The sequence below is a fragment of the Alligator mississippiensis genome, chromosome 5 (genome assembly GCF_030867095.1).
Source record: "Alligator mississippiensis isolate rAllMis1 chromosome 5, rAllMis1, whole genome shotgun sequence".
Taxonomy (NCBI): Eukaryota; Metazoa; Chordata; order Crocodylia; family Alligatoridae; genus Alligator; species Alligator mississippiensis.
The window spans coordinates 98,874,060-98,890,340 of NC_081828.1; the positions used below are offsets into that span (position 1 = coordinate 98,874,060).

Consider the following 16,281-nt stretch of genomic DNA (forward strand, 5'->3'; position numbering starts at 1 on the left):
TATGAAGTAGGGTAGACAAAGAGTTAGTTCTAGTTCATTGCGTTTTAAAATGTAAAATAGAATAATTCAACCAATTTTGGTGTGTAAGGCAAGTTTCCAGCTGCTGTCTTTTAGGTGCTATGTTGTGCGTTTTTGCTACAATACCTGAGTATCTGCTATTAGGGAGGTAGATAAGTGGGAACCTGGAAAACATAGTGCCAGTTAGATACTAACAATAAGTTTGTGTTTTTGCAGAGATGGGGAGGACCTGGACAGTCAGGGAGAAGGCAGCAGTCAGCCTGATACAATTTCAATTGCATCACGGACTTCACAGAACACACTAGACAGTGATAAGGTAAGAGCCCTGAGTGGCATTCCCTTTTCTTGTCAAACAAGCACTTAGAAGCATTGCTAGTGGTTTGTACTGCTTCCTTGTTCAGCCATGTTTCTCAGCAGCTAAACAAACGGTGTTTCAGTCTCTTGGCAGTGGAAGATCATGGCTTTAAACTAGGGGCCTTCTCAAAAGGCTTTAGTTTAGGCTGGACTCGCACCATTGTTTTCCTCCACATTGGAATGATTTAAAGTTTTGACTCAAGGCCATCTTGCACTGAAAATGAAGAACCCTGAGAAAGAGACTAAAATCAGATAATCAACCTCCAGTGTGTTGCCTCATCTCACTTTATCTTTCTAAAAACTTACCTTGTACCATGTGTGATAGCTAGGCATTTGTTTGTGCCTCCTTTGTATTTTGGTCTAGAATTCTTAAATGATGGCATGTTTATGGATGAGTTGTTTTACAAAACTAGTAGAATTTTCCTTCATAAAAGCTGATGAAATTTATGTTGTTAATTAAAGGATAACCCATGTCATTATATGTTGTGCCATGCCATTTTGGCACATTTTCTTTTTCCCTACAGGCTTATTGTAGATGAGTGACTTTATTAGGCAAGTACAGCAACTGAGGGTTTTTTCTGTGAATACAAGAAAGATAAGAACTTGGTGTTTAGTATGTGGTTGCAAATGTCAGTTAACCAGAGATCCCAGAAGATGGCAAACAAGAAATATAATAGTACCTGAAGTACAATCAGAAAGTTATTGGGGATTCTGGGGACATAAGAATATAACATTTGAAAGGGCAGCAACAGTTAAACTCTCTACAAAAAGTAGAGGTGTGGGGTATAGGTGGGGCAGGGGACAAATTGTTTTGTTTTACTTTCTCCTACTCTAATCTCACTGATTGTGAGTGGATCTGGTGAGCCAAATTGCTGAGCAAATCATCAGTGGTTTACCAGGATGGCTAGCTGAGTGTTCCAAGCAGGACTTACCATGCAAAAAAAAAAAAAAAAAAGGGATCCCCTTCATCGTTGAGTCAAACTTACAGGTAGTTTGCTAATCAAGGAAGAGAAGGAAGCAGAGAAGTTCATCTCCCATCAAGATATGCAAAGTTGAGATGATTCCATCTGGCAAATGTAAGCTACATTTGGGTCAGCTGCATTTGTGCCAGCAGTCGGTAGTTGCTGCATGCAGAGATCATGTACTGTAGCTGTAAAACTGTAAGCCAGAAATATGCTACACAGGCTCTAGGAGGAAGGGTGAGTGGGAGGGAGAAGTGGAAATCTCTCAGCAGCTTTTGTTGTCTAATTTCCTCCTGTGTTTTATTTGGATAAAAATCCACTTTGACTTGGGTAGTGTCTGAATCCAGAATGTGTAAATGAATTTATATGACCACACTGAATATACATGCTCTGAGGGAGAGGATTAATGCATAGTACAGCTTTCAAAAAATGCTTGGTCCTTCTCTGCTTTGCTCAGAATGGAGGCAGATAGATAAGAGTTCTAACAGGCATTTTTGCATTAGTATAATATAGGGCCTAATCTGCATTAGGAGCATTGCTGAACTCATGGAGAAACTTAAAATTGGACCTGGCAGGCTATAATGTTCACTAGTCTTCCTCCTCGTTTAATTTATAATGCTAGCTAGGTGGGATGCTGCTAAGAAATTTGTCTTCTCTACAGATGTGATCAGTTGTTAAGCCAATCAGTACATTTAGGAAACTCCTAATGGAATTCCATTCAGCCAAGTCTGTTAACAATTATCACGTGATGCATGAAGCATTGCTTTGAGAGGAAACTAAAGACAAGCCACCCCATTTCTCAGGGAATATTACATCATAATTAACAGAGGAGGGCAGCTGTTTACGTTGGGACATAGGGTATCACCTATGCTTTGTCCAAAATGTGCATCAGTTGGCTTGAGGTTATAAAAAGTTCTTGTTTCTGTCACATACTGAAAAATCAGTACACGTCATTTTGGGTTTCATGGATTAATTCAGTAAAACATCATTAATTCAAGATGAAGACTAAGAGATTTACTGCAAACTATTTATTTTATAATGAGTAGGTGGGGGGAGGACACACTAGGAGCTTTAATTGACTTCAACATTTTGTTGTTTAATGTATGTGCTGAAAATGGTATATATTATACCTGGTAAAATAATCAGGTCTTCACAAGACAGTATCTTACTACCAACTTTCTGTTACATTTCTTGAAAAAGCTGCAGCCCTTTGTACAGATTTTAAAATATAACTATATGGATAAAGTATATCAAGTACCTACATAGATTGGGTATGTTAAGTAAAAATTGTTCTTGATTCCTTGAACATATTAAGGAAGAAGTAGAGGTGACAAGCTATTAGAAAAAACAATGTTGGGTTTTTTTTATTTTCATATGAAGGTACAGGAGACCACGATAGTCTGGGGAATATGAATACAATTGCAGTATCATAAGTAATAGGTATCTATCTTTGTAACAGGTTTTTAATTCATTAGCTATGGTCCACTTGGGGCTGAAACTTGGCACATGATTTTGTGGTATAAAGGCTTAACAATGTTTAAATCACTTACAGAATGAGGTAGTAAAAGGAGGTAGAAGGCTAGATTTTTAGGTGCTGTTAATGCCATTGAGTCAAACAGCTTCTTGGTTCTAAATGAAATTCCACAAACTATTTGGCCTGGGGGGGGGGGGGGGGGGGTTTATTAAATTTGAAACAGGTAAAATAAAGGGATCACTGTTCAAAACCATTAACTTTACCCAATTTAAAATAGCTGCAATCAGGTGATGAAACCATTAAGCATTAGAACATTAGTATAACTTTATTATTTATGTGTATGTGGCACAGTAAAAATCAAATGCGCTGATGGTGCTCAAGACCTGAATAAAAGCACTTGTTTTCTCCAGTAAAAATGATTTATATGTGGTTAGAGCAGAATAAACAAACTTACATACCTTAAATACGAACTGTGTATCCACTCAGCAAAAAGGATTTGCCAGAGGAAATGGGGGAGAGATTTCCTGGAAGTCAACCTAGCGTTAACTACAAAGCTGTGGAGCTTGGAGCAAATTGCAACAAATATCCAGAGTAGCCTTCTTATATGTTAGCTATTTCAAATTTATGCGCAATCAAAAGTTTAAAAAAATCTAGTCTTTTGTGGGGATTGTAGCACCCCAGCCCAACCAAGAACCCTGGTGGGAGTGGAAAAATGAAAAGGTGAGGCCTTAGCTACTGTCCCATTGTGACACCCCTCTCTCTCAAGTTATTGTTATTGTTAGTAGAGATGCTGAGGAAGTGGGTGCTGATTTTTTCTTTCTGAGACATCCCTCCTGAAGTGGTGGTAAGGAGCAGAGAAAGGCCCCTGCCTTTCAGAAGAGGTAGGTTCTTTAGCTTTGCTTGGCTATCATCAGGAGAGAAAACAATCTATTCTGGGAGGCATGTGGTTGTTTGGCACACAGGTGAGAGGAAGAGGTTTTGTTGGAGCCCTGTGGGGAGACAAAACTTACTTTGGAGATGTAACCCACAAGCAGATGGCCAGTTGTGGAACTGCAGTGAGAACTAGAAGATAAATGTTTCCAATCCTAGCCTATTTCCAGTCCTAGCCTAGGAATACCGTGCTAAAAACAGCCCCATTCACCTCATTTGACACCATGTAAAGTTTGCTTTATGCTTAGCAAGTTTTTTTAAATGGGGGGGGGCGTTGTGTGCACACATGCATATGAAATTTTCTTGCACAGTGTTGCGATTTAATTAACATGGGAAGATATGAAACTCCTTCTATGAGCTGTACATTAATGTGCATCTGGTGGTTATATTCTGGGGATGGAAGGTCAATCCATTTAAGCTACCACTCCACTGAAAATCACCCAACCTGTATAAAAAATTATATATCAGACTATCAATATGTGCAACTTACTGGCATTTGTCACAGGTTAAGTTAGTTAATTAAAAACTTAAACCCCTCTAAAGCTGTGGGTGTTCAGCGGGTTAGAATTCCTTTCTTATTTTGCTTCTGCTTTTCCAGCAACTTCTGTGGTTCAGTCTTTGCCTCTTCATTTATTATTTATACAGTTTACATAAGGGGTTTCTTGACAGAGAAGAATTAATTTCTGTGAAGAATTTAAAATCCCTTGTGAAACTTTTAAAACTGGATTTAGGCTGCTTTGAATCCCTAATGTTCTCATCAGTGTAAATCAATCTTACCCTTTCCATTAGGTTTCTTTTTCTCTTTCTCCAGATAGACTTGCCAAAGCTGTCCAGCACCAGCTGTTTGAGTGATGTATTTAATCACTGACACCCCTAGCTCTCCAATTGCATTTATCAGTGCTAAAGATGAAACTGCATTATAAGGTGTGTTAAGCAACATGAAGGCTGCAGAAACAATTGAAAAAGAGAAATGTTGCCTAACAATCAAATTCAGGTTGGAATGATTATTCAGTTCCAAAAGTAGGGCAAAAGTTTAGAGTTAAATCTAATTTTTTTTCATAAAATTATTCTGCCCTCTGATGAGGTGGTTGGTAGGAGATCTTGGCTCCTGATACTTAACTACAGTGTGAAAGAGATCCCACACTTGCCTATAGAGCTTGTGCACTTCTAAGAACTGAGTTTAGTATTGCCTTTTTAACACTGTCTGCTATGCCATCTGTGGTGTGAGCTGCAGCGTGTTTAAATAGCTAACATATGGAGCAGTGATGTGTATTAATTTGTTCCTTGTACTGTCCACATTCACTGCTAAACTCCCTTTATTTAATAGCGTTCACCTGGAAAGCAATAAACTTCATCTGTGCATCTTCCCCTTGTTCTAGGCCTCTTTCTGGCTTGAGTGCTTGAATGGAAAAAAAAATTAGCACGATATTAGTTGGCTTACATTTAATTAAGGGAATGGGGAAGAAGAACATCTGTGTTAAAAGCAGAGAGCATCTGGCCTTTATGGGTACATCCAGACAAGCCCACACATGCCTCTTGCGGCATCTCACACCCCTTTGAGACACTGTAAGAGGCACGTGCAGAAACAAAAAAGTTCCCGTCGCTGCAAATTTTCAGTGGGGAGGGCAAAATTAGACCTCTGGGGTCAACCAATACCCGGGACAAAAAAACAGGTCAGGGCATGGTCCCGGATCATGCCCATAGGCAACCAGAGGCTCGGTCTTCCACAGAGATGCTCTAGTAGCCTGTCAGAGCATCTCTGTGGTTGGCCCTTTTCCCGATTGTGAAGCACGCTGCCTGCCCATGTGGGGCAGGCAGCGGTGTAAGCTACAGGGACCTGGACCTGGCTTCTGACAGGTAAGTAGGGGGTTGGGTGGCTGGAGGAGGGGGGAGGGGACCTTGGAGGAGGCCCTGCTCAGCCCCGTTCCTTCCCCCAACTCCCCATTCATTCCCCCAGTCCCCCCACACTCACCCATCAGTAGCAGAGAAGGAGCAGAAGGCTAGAGAGAGCAGGGGAATGTCTCCAGCTCATTTCCAGGGACTTGTCTCCAGCCCCCTGCTCATTCTCCTGCTCACCTCCAGCCTTGGGAGGCTGGAGGTGAGCAGGAGGTGGGAGAGGGAGACCTGGAGACATCTCCTGCTTGTTCCCCTGCTCATCTCCAGCCTCCCAAGGCTGGAGATGAGCAGGGGAACAAGCAGGAGGCTGTCTCCAGCCTCCTACTTGTTCCCCTACTGTCTCCAGCCTCCCAAGGGAGGTGGGGGGAATGAATGGGGAGAAGGGGAATGAACAGGGAGCTGAGGGAACCAACGGGAGTGGGAGTGGGAGGAACAAGCCTCCTGCTTGTTCTCCTCTCCAGCCTCGGGAGGCTGGAGAGGAGCAGAGGCCTGAAGACCATGGGGGAGGGGGAGGCTAGGACCCTGCAGGCAGGGTAGTTCATGTACTGTGTAGGGGAAAGGAGACCATTGGCAGAGCATAGGCAGTGCACGTGGGTGCACCCCCTCAATTGCTGCTTGCCACTGCCCCTGCCACTGGCGGCATCTGTGGGCAGTCAGCGATCGCCGCTGGCCCCCACTGTTGCTGCCAGTGGCACCTGCGGGTGGTCACTGGCCCCTAGTCGGTGCTCGTCACCTCTCCCTCTGCCGCCAACAGCAGCAGTGGCATCTGTGGGAGCTTACTGCTGCTGCCACACTCCCGCTGCCTCCAGTTCTGCCATGCCCCCCAGCTGCCAGGGGCATGCAGCATTCATGCAGGGGACCCACCCCTCCTAAGCAGCCCCTACACCCATAGTCCTTCCACACCTACCGACATACTGACTCTCATCCCCTACAGTACCCCCCACCCCCCTTCCCACCCCCTCCTGCAAACCCCACGTGCCCCCGTCACACACCCACCATGTGATAAGGAAACCAAAAGCAAACATTAAAACATACAGATATTTAGGATTTATTTTATTATGATGCTAGAGACACTGGTAGGCTTCCAAATTTCTTTAACATTGTAAACATAGCAATAAAACATTGCCCATCTGATCAGTCCTCCCCCCTCTTTCTCTCTTGTTCTAATTGTGGATTTTGCAGTATTTTAAAAAGTGAATTTGGGATGCTGCTTCAGCAGTGTAGCTGACACAAGGGGCCAGTGTCCCCAGATACCAAGTGGCTGGGTCTGAGAAGCTCCTGTCTATTTGTATCTTTGAAAGATCGAGGGCCTTAAGGCCCACCTAGTTAACTAATTGGCCCCACACAGTAGTGCAGCTAAGTTTGAAAGATACAACTAATAAAAAAATAAAAATAAAAATTGTTTAGTGGGACAACTAAGGAAGAAAAGGGTAGAAGTGACATGGGGGTCATAGGTTCAAAATGTGAAAAGAAGTTCTCCAGAGGGGGACACCAAGCCGAGCCCCCTGGGCCACACCCACCAGTCCTCAAAGGCATCCAAGGAGCCGGTGGACGCTGCCCACTGGTGCTCTGCCAGGAAACATGCACAGACAAGCAAGAGGAAAGTGGCCTTGCAGTCTCCAGGCACCTTCCCGGCCAGAGCCTCCTTCCTGGTCAAGTACAGGGCCCACTTGGCCAGGGCCAGGAGGAGGTTGACCAGGAGGTCCCAGGACTTGATGGGGCTGTGGATGGGGTGACCAAAAACAAGAAGGTGGGGGGTGAAATTCAACCAGAACTTCAAGAGGAGGTTCTGGAGGTGGAGCTGGAGGGGCTGCAGCCTGGCACACTCCTGGGTCATGTGCCCGCAGAAGGGGAAGGAGACCGGGGTGTCAATGAAGCTTGCCACATACGTGCCTATGGTGACGGCTCCATGGAGGAGCTGCCAGCTGAGGTCCCCAGTGGCTCATGGGATGAGGGTGGAGTACAGACTCAGCCACTGGGGTGCCACAGCGACGCTGTCACTGAGCAGGTCCCGCCACTTGGTGTCTGGGCAGGATACAAGGGCAGCATGATGGACAGTGCGGCGCACGAGCACGTAGAGTTGGGGACAACGGACAGTGGAAAAGTGGATTCGTCTGGTGTCTTCCAGCCAGCTCAGGTGCTGGAGCGGGGAGTGCCATGAAGCTGGGTGAGGTGCCAGCCCCACAACAAACTCCGTGGGGCTGGAAGACATGGGGAGCAGGGACCCGCACCATGCAGGACCTGGTCAAAGAAAAGGGCATTGGGAGGTAAGGTAGATTTTATCTCCTGGACCAGACGGCAGGTTGCATGTGTCATGGGTAGACCCATGCGCCAGGCTAGCGCAGCGGGGTCCAACCACTCCCACTCCCGCCTGTTGTAGTCCAGGAGGTATCCAATATGGGTCCTCCACCAGCTAGGATCAACCTCTGTCACAACTGGGGCACCTCTGCCATTGGCACCTCCAGCTGGGGGTTCCAGAGGAGGGGCTTGATGAGCAGGTCAGCAGCCTAGGAGACTGTTGCAGGAGACCTGGATGTGGAGACCAGCCTCAGGCCCGGAGGAGATCCTGGTAGAAATTCGGCATCCTTCGCGGGTCCTGCAGGGAGCAGCCTCGCAGGCTGAGGAACTGCCAGTTGTATCAGAACCCCCAGAAGTGGCAAAGGGAACGTGTGTCCCAGGTGGCCCCATGCCACGTGGCTACCGACATCGTATAGCAGTCGCTGCAGGGCCTGAAGGTGGATAGCCAGGACCTGGCTGTGCAGGCAAACCAGGCCCTGGCTGCCCTCCCATAAGGGGAGGCTCAGGACCTCCACAGTGACCTAGTGCTGCAGTGACCTAGTGCTGTCCCAGCCAGAAAAACTCCAGCGCCCATCTCTGGAGCCCTTCCAGGACCTGAGGGGGCACAGGCAGTGTAAGCAGTGCCAGAGCATGAACAGGACCGGCACTCTCCCACTCGGGGAGAGACATCTCAGGAGCCCTGCCCATGCCCAGAGCTGCTTCATCACCCTTGCCTCCAGCTGGTGCCAGTTTTCTGGCATGGAGGGATCTGTAGGGGACAAATAGACCCCCAAGTAGAGCAGCAAGCTTGCACTCCAGCAGATCCCATGGAGCCTGGGTGGGAGTGAGCCCACCTGCCACCCACCACCAGGCCAAAGCTGTTGACCCAGTTGACCTGGGCAGAGGAGGCTGCCAGGTACAATGCCTGGCAGGCTTCCAGCTATGCCAGGTCACCTGAGTCCTGGACCATGAGAAATACGTTGTCAACATATGCTGATAGGACCAGCTGTGCTGCTGGCTCCCAGAGCATCAACCCTGCCACCCGCTTCTGCAGAAGAACGAGGAAGAGCTCCAGAGCCAAGGCGTATAGCTGGCCTGACAGGAGGCAGCCTTGACACACCCTTCTCCTGAACAGGATGGGCTCCGTCAAGGTCCAGTTGAGCTTGACCAAACACTGCAGAGGCATACAGCACCTGGAGAGCCCGTACGAAGCGAGGCCTGAAGCCAAAGGCCCGCAGCATGCCTGTGAGGTGCCCGTGATCCACTCTGTCAAACACCTTCTCCTGGTCCACAGATAGGAGGGCGAAAGACAGGCCCTCCCAGTGTGCTAGTTCCAGGAGGTCCCGAACCAGGTACAGGTTGTCAAAGATGAAACATCCGGGCACCATGTACGTCTGGTCAGGATGGATCATGTCCATCAGCACGGACCACAGGCGCAGCAAGATGGCCTTCGCTACCACCTTGTAATCCATGCAGTTCCTAAAGTTGTTGGGATCCCCCTTCTTTGGCAGGAGGGTCAGCACAGCCCTCCGGCATGAAACAGGGAGCCCCCCACTTCCCTCAAATTCGGCCCAGACCGTGGTGAGGTCCGGGCTGAGGACATCCCAGAAAGCCCAGTAGAACTCCAAGGTCAGCCTGTAAATGCCCGGCACCTTGTTGCCAGGCATCAGGCAGAGGGCAGCAAAAACTCAGCCAGAGTGAGAGGAGCTTCCAGCTGGTCCCAGTCGCCCACACTGACCTGCAGGAGTCCCTCCCACAGGGTCTGACAGGCTTCAGTGTTGGTTGGATCCTGGGAGAAGAGCTCTTCATAGAAGGCCCACGCTCCGGCACATCTTACCTGGATCCATGAGGGGGGTGCCGTCAGAAGGAAGATGATGTACTTCTTGGCCCCCTGCCTCCTGTCCAGGGCATAGAAGAAGTGGGAGCCACAGTCCATCTCCTGAAGGATCTGGACATGCAAGCGGACAAACGCACCACGGGTGCAGTGGTCGTCCAGAGCACGAAGCTCTTCCCGCCTCTCCCAACACTCTCCACAGAGGGACGGGTTGGTTGGGTCGGTAGCCAGGTGCCTCTCCAGCTGTAGCACTTCCCACTCAAGCTGCTCCCAGACTGCCTTCCTCTGCCGGGTGTGCCCCCGAGTGTAGGGATGCGCACCTTCCCCGCATCCCACCATCTTGGAGCCAAGGGGAAAGCTGCCCGTTGCTCCTGCCAGGCCAGCCATAACTCCTGGAAGGCCTCCCTGAAGCCCACATCCTCCAGCAAACTGACATTGAAATGCCAGCAGGCTGACCCCAGACGCCCAGGCCCTAGCGTAGCCTGGGCCCAGACAAGGTGGTGATCACTGAAAGGGGTCAGCTGGATGCCAGAGGAGTTGACCCAGGCAAAGTGCAGCAAAGAGATATAAACCCGGTCCAACCGGGAGTGGCATGCCTGTTCCTCCCCCACCCTCACATAGGTGAAAGCACGGGGGTCAGTAGGGTGACAGGCATGCCAGACATCCACCAGGGAGTAGTCTGTCAGGATCTCCCTGAGGACACCCACAGTGGCCTCATTCCACTCCCTGCCCGACTGGTCTCGTGTGTCTAGGGTGACGCTAAAGTCGAGGGTTGAGGGTGCTGACATATGTGGCCGCCTAGCGGAAGAAATCCACCAACTCTGTGTCCCTCGGAGGGGCATACATGTTCAGAAGGTTCAGGACCAGCCCCTGTACCTAGACCCGGAGGTGCAGCAGGCGGCCTGGCACCACTTCAGCGTCCTGGAGAACCTCTGGATACAGGCCTGGGGAGAACAGGTTAGCCACCCTGCAAGAGGTGGCCAAGAGGTGACTAAAAAAGACCCTGCCTCCCCACTCCAGTCACCATCTAGGCTCATTGGATTAAGTCGTCAGGGTCTCCAGCAAGAATACCATGGGGTACCCTCCCTCCTGAAGGAAGGAGAGCACCCAGCACCTCCAGAGACCCTTCCTGCACCCATGGGCACAGGGTTGTGATCCTAAATGACCTCATGACTGGGGGTGTGGAGTAGACAGTTCAGCAGGGACCTCACACATCTCAGTGCCCAGTGTAGGGCCCGCTGGTTCACGTAGCACCCTCCCATACGTATAGAGGTAGCCTATGAAACTGCAGGCCTGCCTATAGATCTGGGCATTGCACCTTTTGGGCTCCTTGCCTTCCCCTGCCAGCACCTTCACAGTGGTAAGGACGCTGTCAAAATCTCCACAGTGGTCCAAGGCTACCTGTACCTTCCTGGCAGACCGACAGGTGTAGTCATGGTCAATGTCAACGTGTCCGCCCTTGGGACCTGCTTTTCCCACGATTCTTGCCTGCCACAACTTTTGATCTTCGGTAATTTCTGGGGAGGAAGAGTTATTAAGTGCTGGTACCCACGGGAAGGAACACGCTGGCCTGATACCAGGTTAATGAGATTATATTGTTTGCAGCCGGTTCCACTTTGACCCTGAATGCCCGGCACAAGGGCCAATTACAGGGATCCACCAAGGAATTCCTTGGGAATGGTCACAGGCTGTACGTTAGCCGTTAATTGACTATCCACCGCTAATTATCCTATTAGCGGTCAGCGCTGGAACCAGGGATTTCCCCTGGCCACGGCTTGAGTTCGCGAGCGGAGCGCCTCTCTCCTGAGGTCTCCGCTTTTATCTCTCTCTGCCAATCTTGACCACCTCGGGACCACCGTCTGTCGCCTCTTCCCTCCTTCGTCCCCATGACTCACCACTGGAGCGGGTTCTTCAGGTATGTGGCAACCTGCCGAGTTGGTGTGATCCTGGTCTCCCGTCGTCAGAGGGGATAGGAGTCTCTATCCCTGTTGGTGCCTCTCAGACTCACCTGAAAAAACTTCCCGTTCCGACTTCCCTCTCAGTCTGTGCCTGCAGGCGAATCTGGGCAATCTTCTCTGCCTCTTATTCTTCCTTCAGGGTCCTCATTGGTTTTCCAGGGTATGGTGTTTCCTGTTTCCCAGCTGCGTTACTCCTCCTCAGCTGTTACTCTTTCTAAGCAACAGAGTCGCAGCCGGGACTCTGTTACAGTCAAGAAATGCAAATACCTCATCCCTGGGACTGAGAGGTCTGCAGGCTTCATGGAGCCTGCTGGTTCTTGGGCGTCCTCCTTCTGGTGGGCTCCTTAGGGCTCAGTGGGCTCCTTAGGCACCAACTGAACTCCCTGGTCCACTAAGATCCCAGACTCTGGTTGGGATTGGGAGAGCTCTGCAGCCCCTTATGACAGGGGTGGGGGTGGGGCTCCTTCACAAGAAGGTGGGGTAAAGCTGGAGCCTAGCGAGGTCTGTGCAGGGTCCCCAACGAGATCGGCCTGTTGATTAGGGGACCCCACCGCAACCCCCTCTGGTACAGGACTGTGGGGCAGGCTGGAGGTCAGTTTTTTCTGGGAGAGGGAGGGAAGCAACCTGTCAGGCACTGGGGTGGCTTCAGCGTCTGCCTCGGGGTCCTGGGAAAGGGGACCCCCTCCCTCACGACTCACCAGGCTGAGCCCCAGGGCCTCTATATCCCCCAAATCATCAGAAGGAGGAGGCTCTGCTGGCAGGCCTTTCTTTGGGGAGGCCAAGGCCGAGGCCTCAGCGCCCTTGATCTCAGGGGGTAGGCCTTGGTTAGCAGAATGAGAGGCTTTCTGCATGGGCTCCTGTTCAGGATGGTCTAGAAGCCCTGAAACCTCCTCCATGGGGATCACCCATTTGATCATTACTGGGGTGGGGCGTCAGGCACAGCTGGGGAGGCCCTCAGAGGCTGGGCTGCTCCTTCCCCCTGTGTGGTGGTCTTGGGAGCGGGAGAGGAATCCTCCACATCAGAGGGCTCCAGCTGTGCCTGGGCCTTCCTCTTGCCTTTGCGCCCGGAGGGGACCTGCACCCACTCAGCTATGGAGTGGTCCTCAGGTAAACAGGCTCCAGTAGGAGAAGGTGAGGGTTGCAGAGGTGTGGCAGCCATGACGGGGACATGAGTAGGGGCAGGGGGGCCCTGCTCCCTCTCTCCACTTGGTTGCTGCTGCCTCCCTGGACTCTGCCAAACTTGGTTGGGGGGGCAGAGTCACTTGAGCTCACAGGGGGGGCTTGAAGTTGTGGCTGGGGTGCCAGGGAGGCCTGAGGGGGGAGGGGTACCGGTGGTAGGGGCACCCCTCTTGCCAGTGGGACCCATGGATGCCCTCCCTGCCTGGCCCGTGGGGCACTCATGACTCGCCAGAAGCAGTGCAGGTCCCCTAGTGTATAGAAAATCCTCAACAGGGCCCCCTGATACGGAATTGTCAGGCACTCTTCAGCCTCCAGCTGCACTCCCACTGCCAGCTGGATCATAACCTGGTGATGGAAAGAGCACATGTGGCGGAGGCTGGGGTCTCGGCACCCCAGTGAGAGGGCCACCACCAGGGAGATAACTTTCGCCAGGGTTTGGAGTTGGGGGAGCAGGGCCCAATCGGGGATATAGGAAGGGATGGAGCTGAGGACCACCCTGTTCCCCAGCTCTTCTAGAGGCTCGAGGGGGACATGCTCACCTTCCACCACAAGTCCCCTCTCTACTGCCTTTTGTGTGGCAGCCTTAAAGGCAAGGAAAAAGACCTCCTTGCCATGAAAGCAGGAGGCCACCACAATCTTGGGTGGGTGTGCTGGCTGGTGTAGTGCACCTGGTCCCCTCAAGCGCTGGTGGTCTAGGCTTGGGAACAGGGCCCTTGCCCTTCCCACCCCAAGCTGTGAAGGAGGCTGAAGAGGAGCCCTTTCCACTGCCCCTGCACTTGGTCCCTGATGAAGGGAGAGGGGGCTTGGGAACCCCTCCGAGGGTGCTGGGCCAGGGGAGACCCCTGGTTCTGTTGGCTCCCTACCAGAGTCCCACCTGTCCCTGCAGCAGAGGTTGCAGGCTTCACCACCCCTGGAGGAGGTTGGTTAGACTCTGCCTTTGGGGAGGAGGCTGCAGGGGCATGCATCCCCTTGGGGGCTTGGCTGGGATCCAACCCCATAGTGGGGGGCAGCAGGAAGTTCTGTGGGGGCATCTGCCCCCCTAGAAGTTTCCTGCCCTGCCATTGTTTCACATGAGGGCAGGGAAGACAATAAAGAAAAACAAAATACCCAGTGTGGCTGGTGAATCTAGTAAGGGCAGACTGGAGTTGTCGGGGAGAAGGGAGGGAGGGAGGGCACTGAAGCTCCCTAAGCTAGACCCCGCAGGAAAAAAACCAAGAGGGCTATACTTTGAGAATATGGGGGGAGGTGGGAAACACACAAGGGCTGGGGAAACTCGAGCTGACTTACTCAGCCACACAACAAGCACCAGGGCAGGGGGAGTGGACCACAAGACTTACCACATAATGGCAAGAACACACAGGGAAGGCTACTGAGGCAGATGTAAAAGATGGCTGGAGTGGTGGAGGGGCTTTGTTTGTTGAATATTTGTCCAGAAGCCCCCCAGGCCTCCAGCCAAGCACTCAGCAGTAGGCAAGAAGACAAAGCAGGATTAGATGCAGTGAGGTAGCTGTGGGGGAGGGCAGGAGCAGTCAGTCAATTAGGAAGTAATCCAGTGCAGCTGTGGTGTCAGGTGATGCAAGGTAGGGAATCTCCTCTCCTGAGAGGGGGCAGCAGCAAAAACAACCACAGCAGCGATGGTAGGAGCTGTCCAGTTCAGCCACTCAGGGTGTGCTTCTGGTGGAGGTGAAGGTGGGAGTTTGCCTGCCAAGGCAGCAGGGGCAGGCAAGGCACCTTTAGGGTCCGGCAGTGATGGTGGGGGAGGATGGGCCCACAGGCAGCGCAGGCTCCCTCCCCAGGCTTGACGGCAGGCTGGGCAGCAGGCAGAAGCTGAGGTGCCGATGCAGTGCAGTGGACCCTACCCCAAGGTGGGGGGAGGTAGCAGGCTGCAGCAGAGGACACCACCCACCCCCCCCATGCAGGGGCAGCAACAGCAGTAGCAGCCCAAGGCAGGAAGGGATGCAGCCAACTTGCTCCCAAAAGCTCTGAGACCAAGTCAGCAGCTAGCAGTAGCCAGAGGCAGGAAAGGGCCTGGCCTGTTTTCTCCCCAAAAGCTCCTGAGCCCAAGCTTGCAGCAAGCAGCCTGGGACAGGAAGGGGTGTGGCCAACTTCCTCCCAGAGGCTTTTCCCTTAGAAGCTCCTGACTATTTGTATCACCCAATTGTCGTGGACTCTGAGGCCCACGCAGCTAACTAATAGCTCCTAACGTATGGGGTCAATGGATGGACAACTAATGAAAAAAACAGGATAGGAGTGTCATGTGGGTCAAAACATGAAAAAAAGTGCACTTGAGGGAGACACTGAGCAGTCACCCGGCCCACACCCACCAGTTCTCAAAGGCATCCAAGGAGCCGGTGGATGCAACCCACTGGTGCTCTACCCGGAGACGTGCATGGACAAGTGAGAGGAAAGTGGCCCTGAAGTCTCTGGGAGCCTTCCCAGCCAGAGCCTCCTTCCTGGTCAAATACAGGGCCCACTTGGCCAGGACCAGGAGGAGGTTGACCAGGAGGTCCCAGGACTTGGCAGGGTGACAAAAACAAGAAGGTGGGGGGTGAAATTCAACCAGAACCTCAAGAGGAGGCTCTGGAGGTAGAGGTGGAGGGGCTACAGCCTGGCACACTCATGAGTCATGTACACCAGGGTCTCCCTCTGCCTGTAAAAGGGGCAAGAGACCAGGGTGGTGTGAAGCTCACCACATACATGCCCATGGCAACAGCTCCATGGAGGAGCCACCAGCTGAGGTCCCCAGCGGCTCATGGGATGAGGGTGGAGTACAGATTCAGCCACTGGGGTGCCCCAGCCACGTCCCAGAAGATCCTGAGGGCAAGTAGCCCTGAGCTGCTGGCCAGGGCAGTTTTTTATGCTGGCCTTAGGCTCTAGCTCCCCCTGGCTGCAGATCCGGGAGGAGCCAGGCAGGATTATTTTGTCACAAGTGGCACAATTTGCTTCACAACAAAATGCATGTCCAGGCATGTGTGCTGAGGCAAAAAGCCCCAGCTCAAATTTGCACTGCTTCTATTTGAGCAGTTGCAAGTGCACATGCTTGCATGTGTGGACGCACCCTATGTTGGTCATACTCATAAGGTACCTATTCATCTCTATTGGCAGGAAATGGGAGAACAGAATAACAGCTAAAGAGCAGAGCCAGACTTCTATAGGTATTCAAATCAATTGTCTTGACAAGATGCATTATTTCCAAAGTGGTGAAACCTGGTCCTAACTTATGCTGGGGGGAGAAGGAAGGGGAACAAATATGTTTTTCATGAGAAGAGTTTGGAGACTGGCATTTGACACCTTGTGAAGTCAGACTCCATGGGCTTTTTCTCAGACCCCGTCCCGCATACAGATGTTTTCAATTGATCCTCACTTAGTCTGAAGAGAGCTGTAACATAAATCAGTGCC

General features: G+C 51.3%; 1 protein-coding gene across 5 annotated transcripts in view; it reads left to right on the forward strand.

Moving 5' to 3' along the window:
* The window catches only part of TRIO (trio Rho guanine nucleotide exchange factor), a 533,872-nt gene that overhangs the window by 415,641 nt on the left and 101,950 nt on the right, over nt 1-16,281 (forward strand). For all 5 annotated transcript variants that reach the window (XM_019483906.2, XM_006266316.4, XM_014593806.3 and 2 more), the window contains one exon: nt 235-334. In XM_019483906.2, the coding sequence (XP_019339451.1) occupies nt 235-334 (100 nt within the window). The remainder of the gene's footprint in view (nt 1-234; nt 335-16,281) is intronic.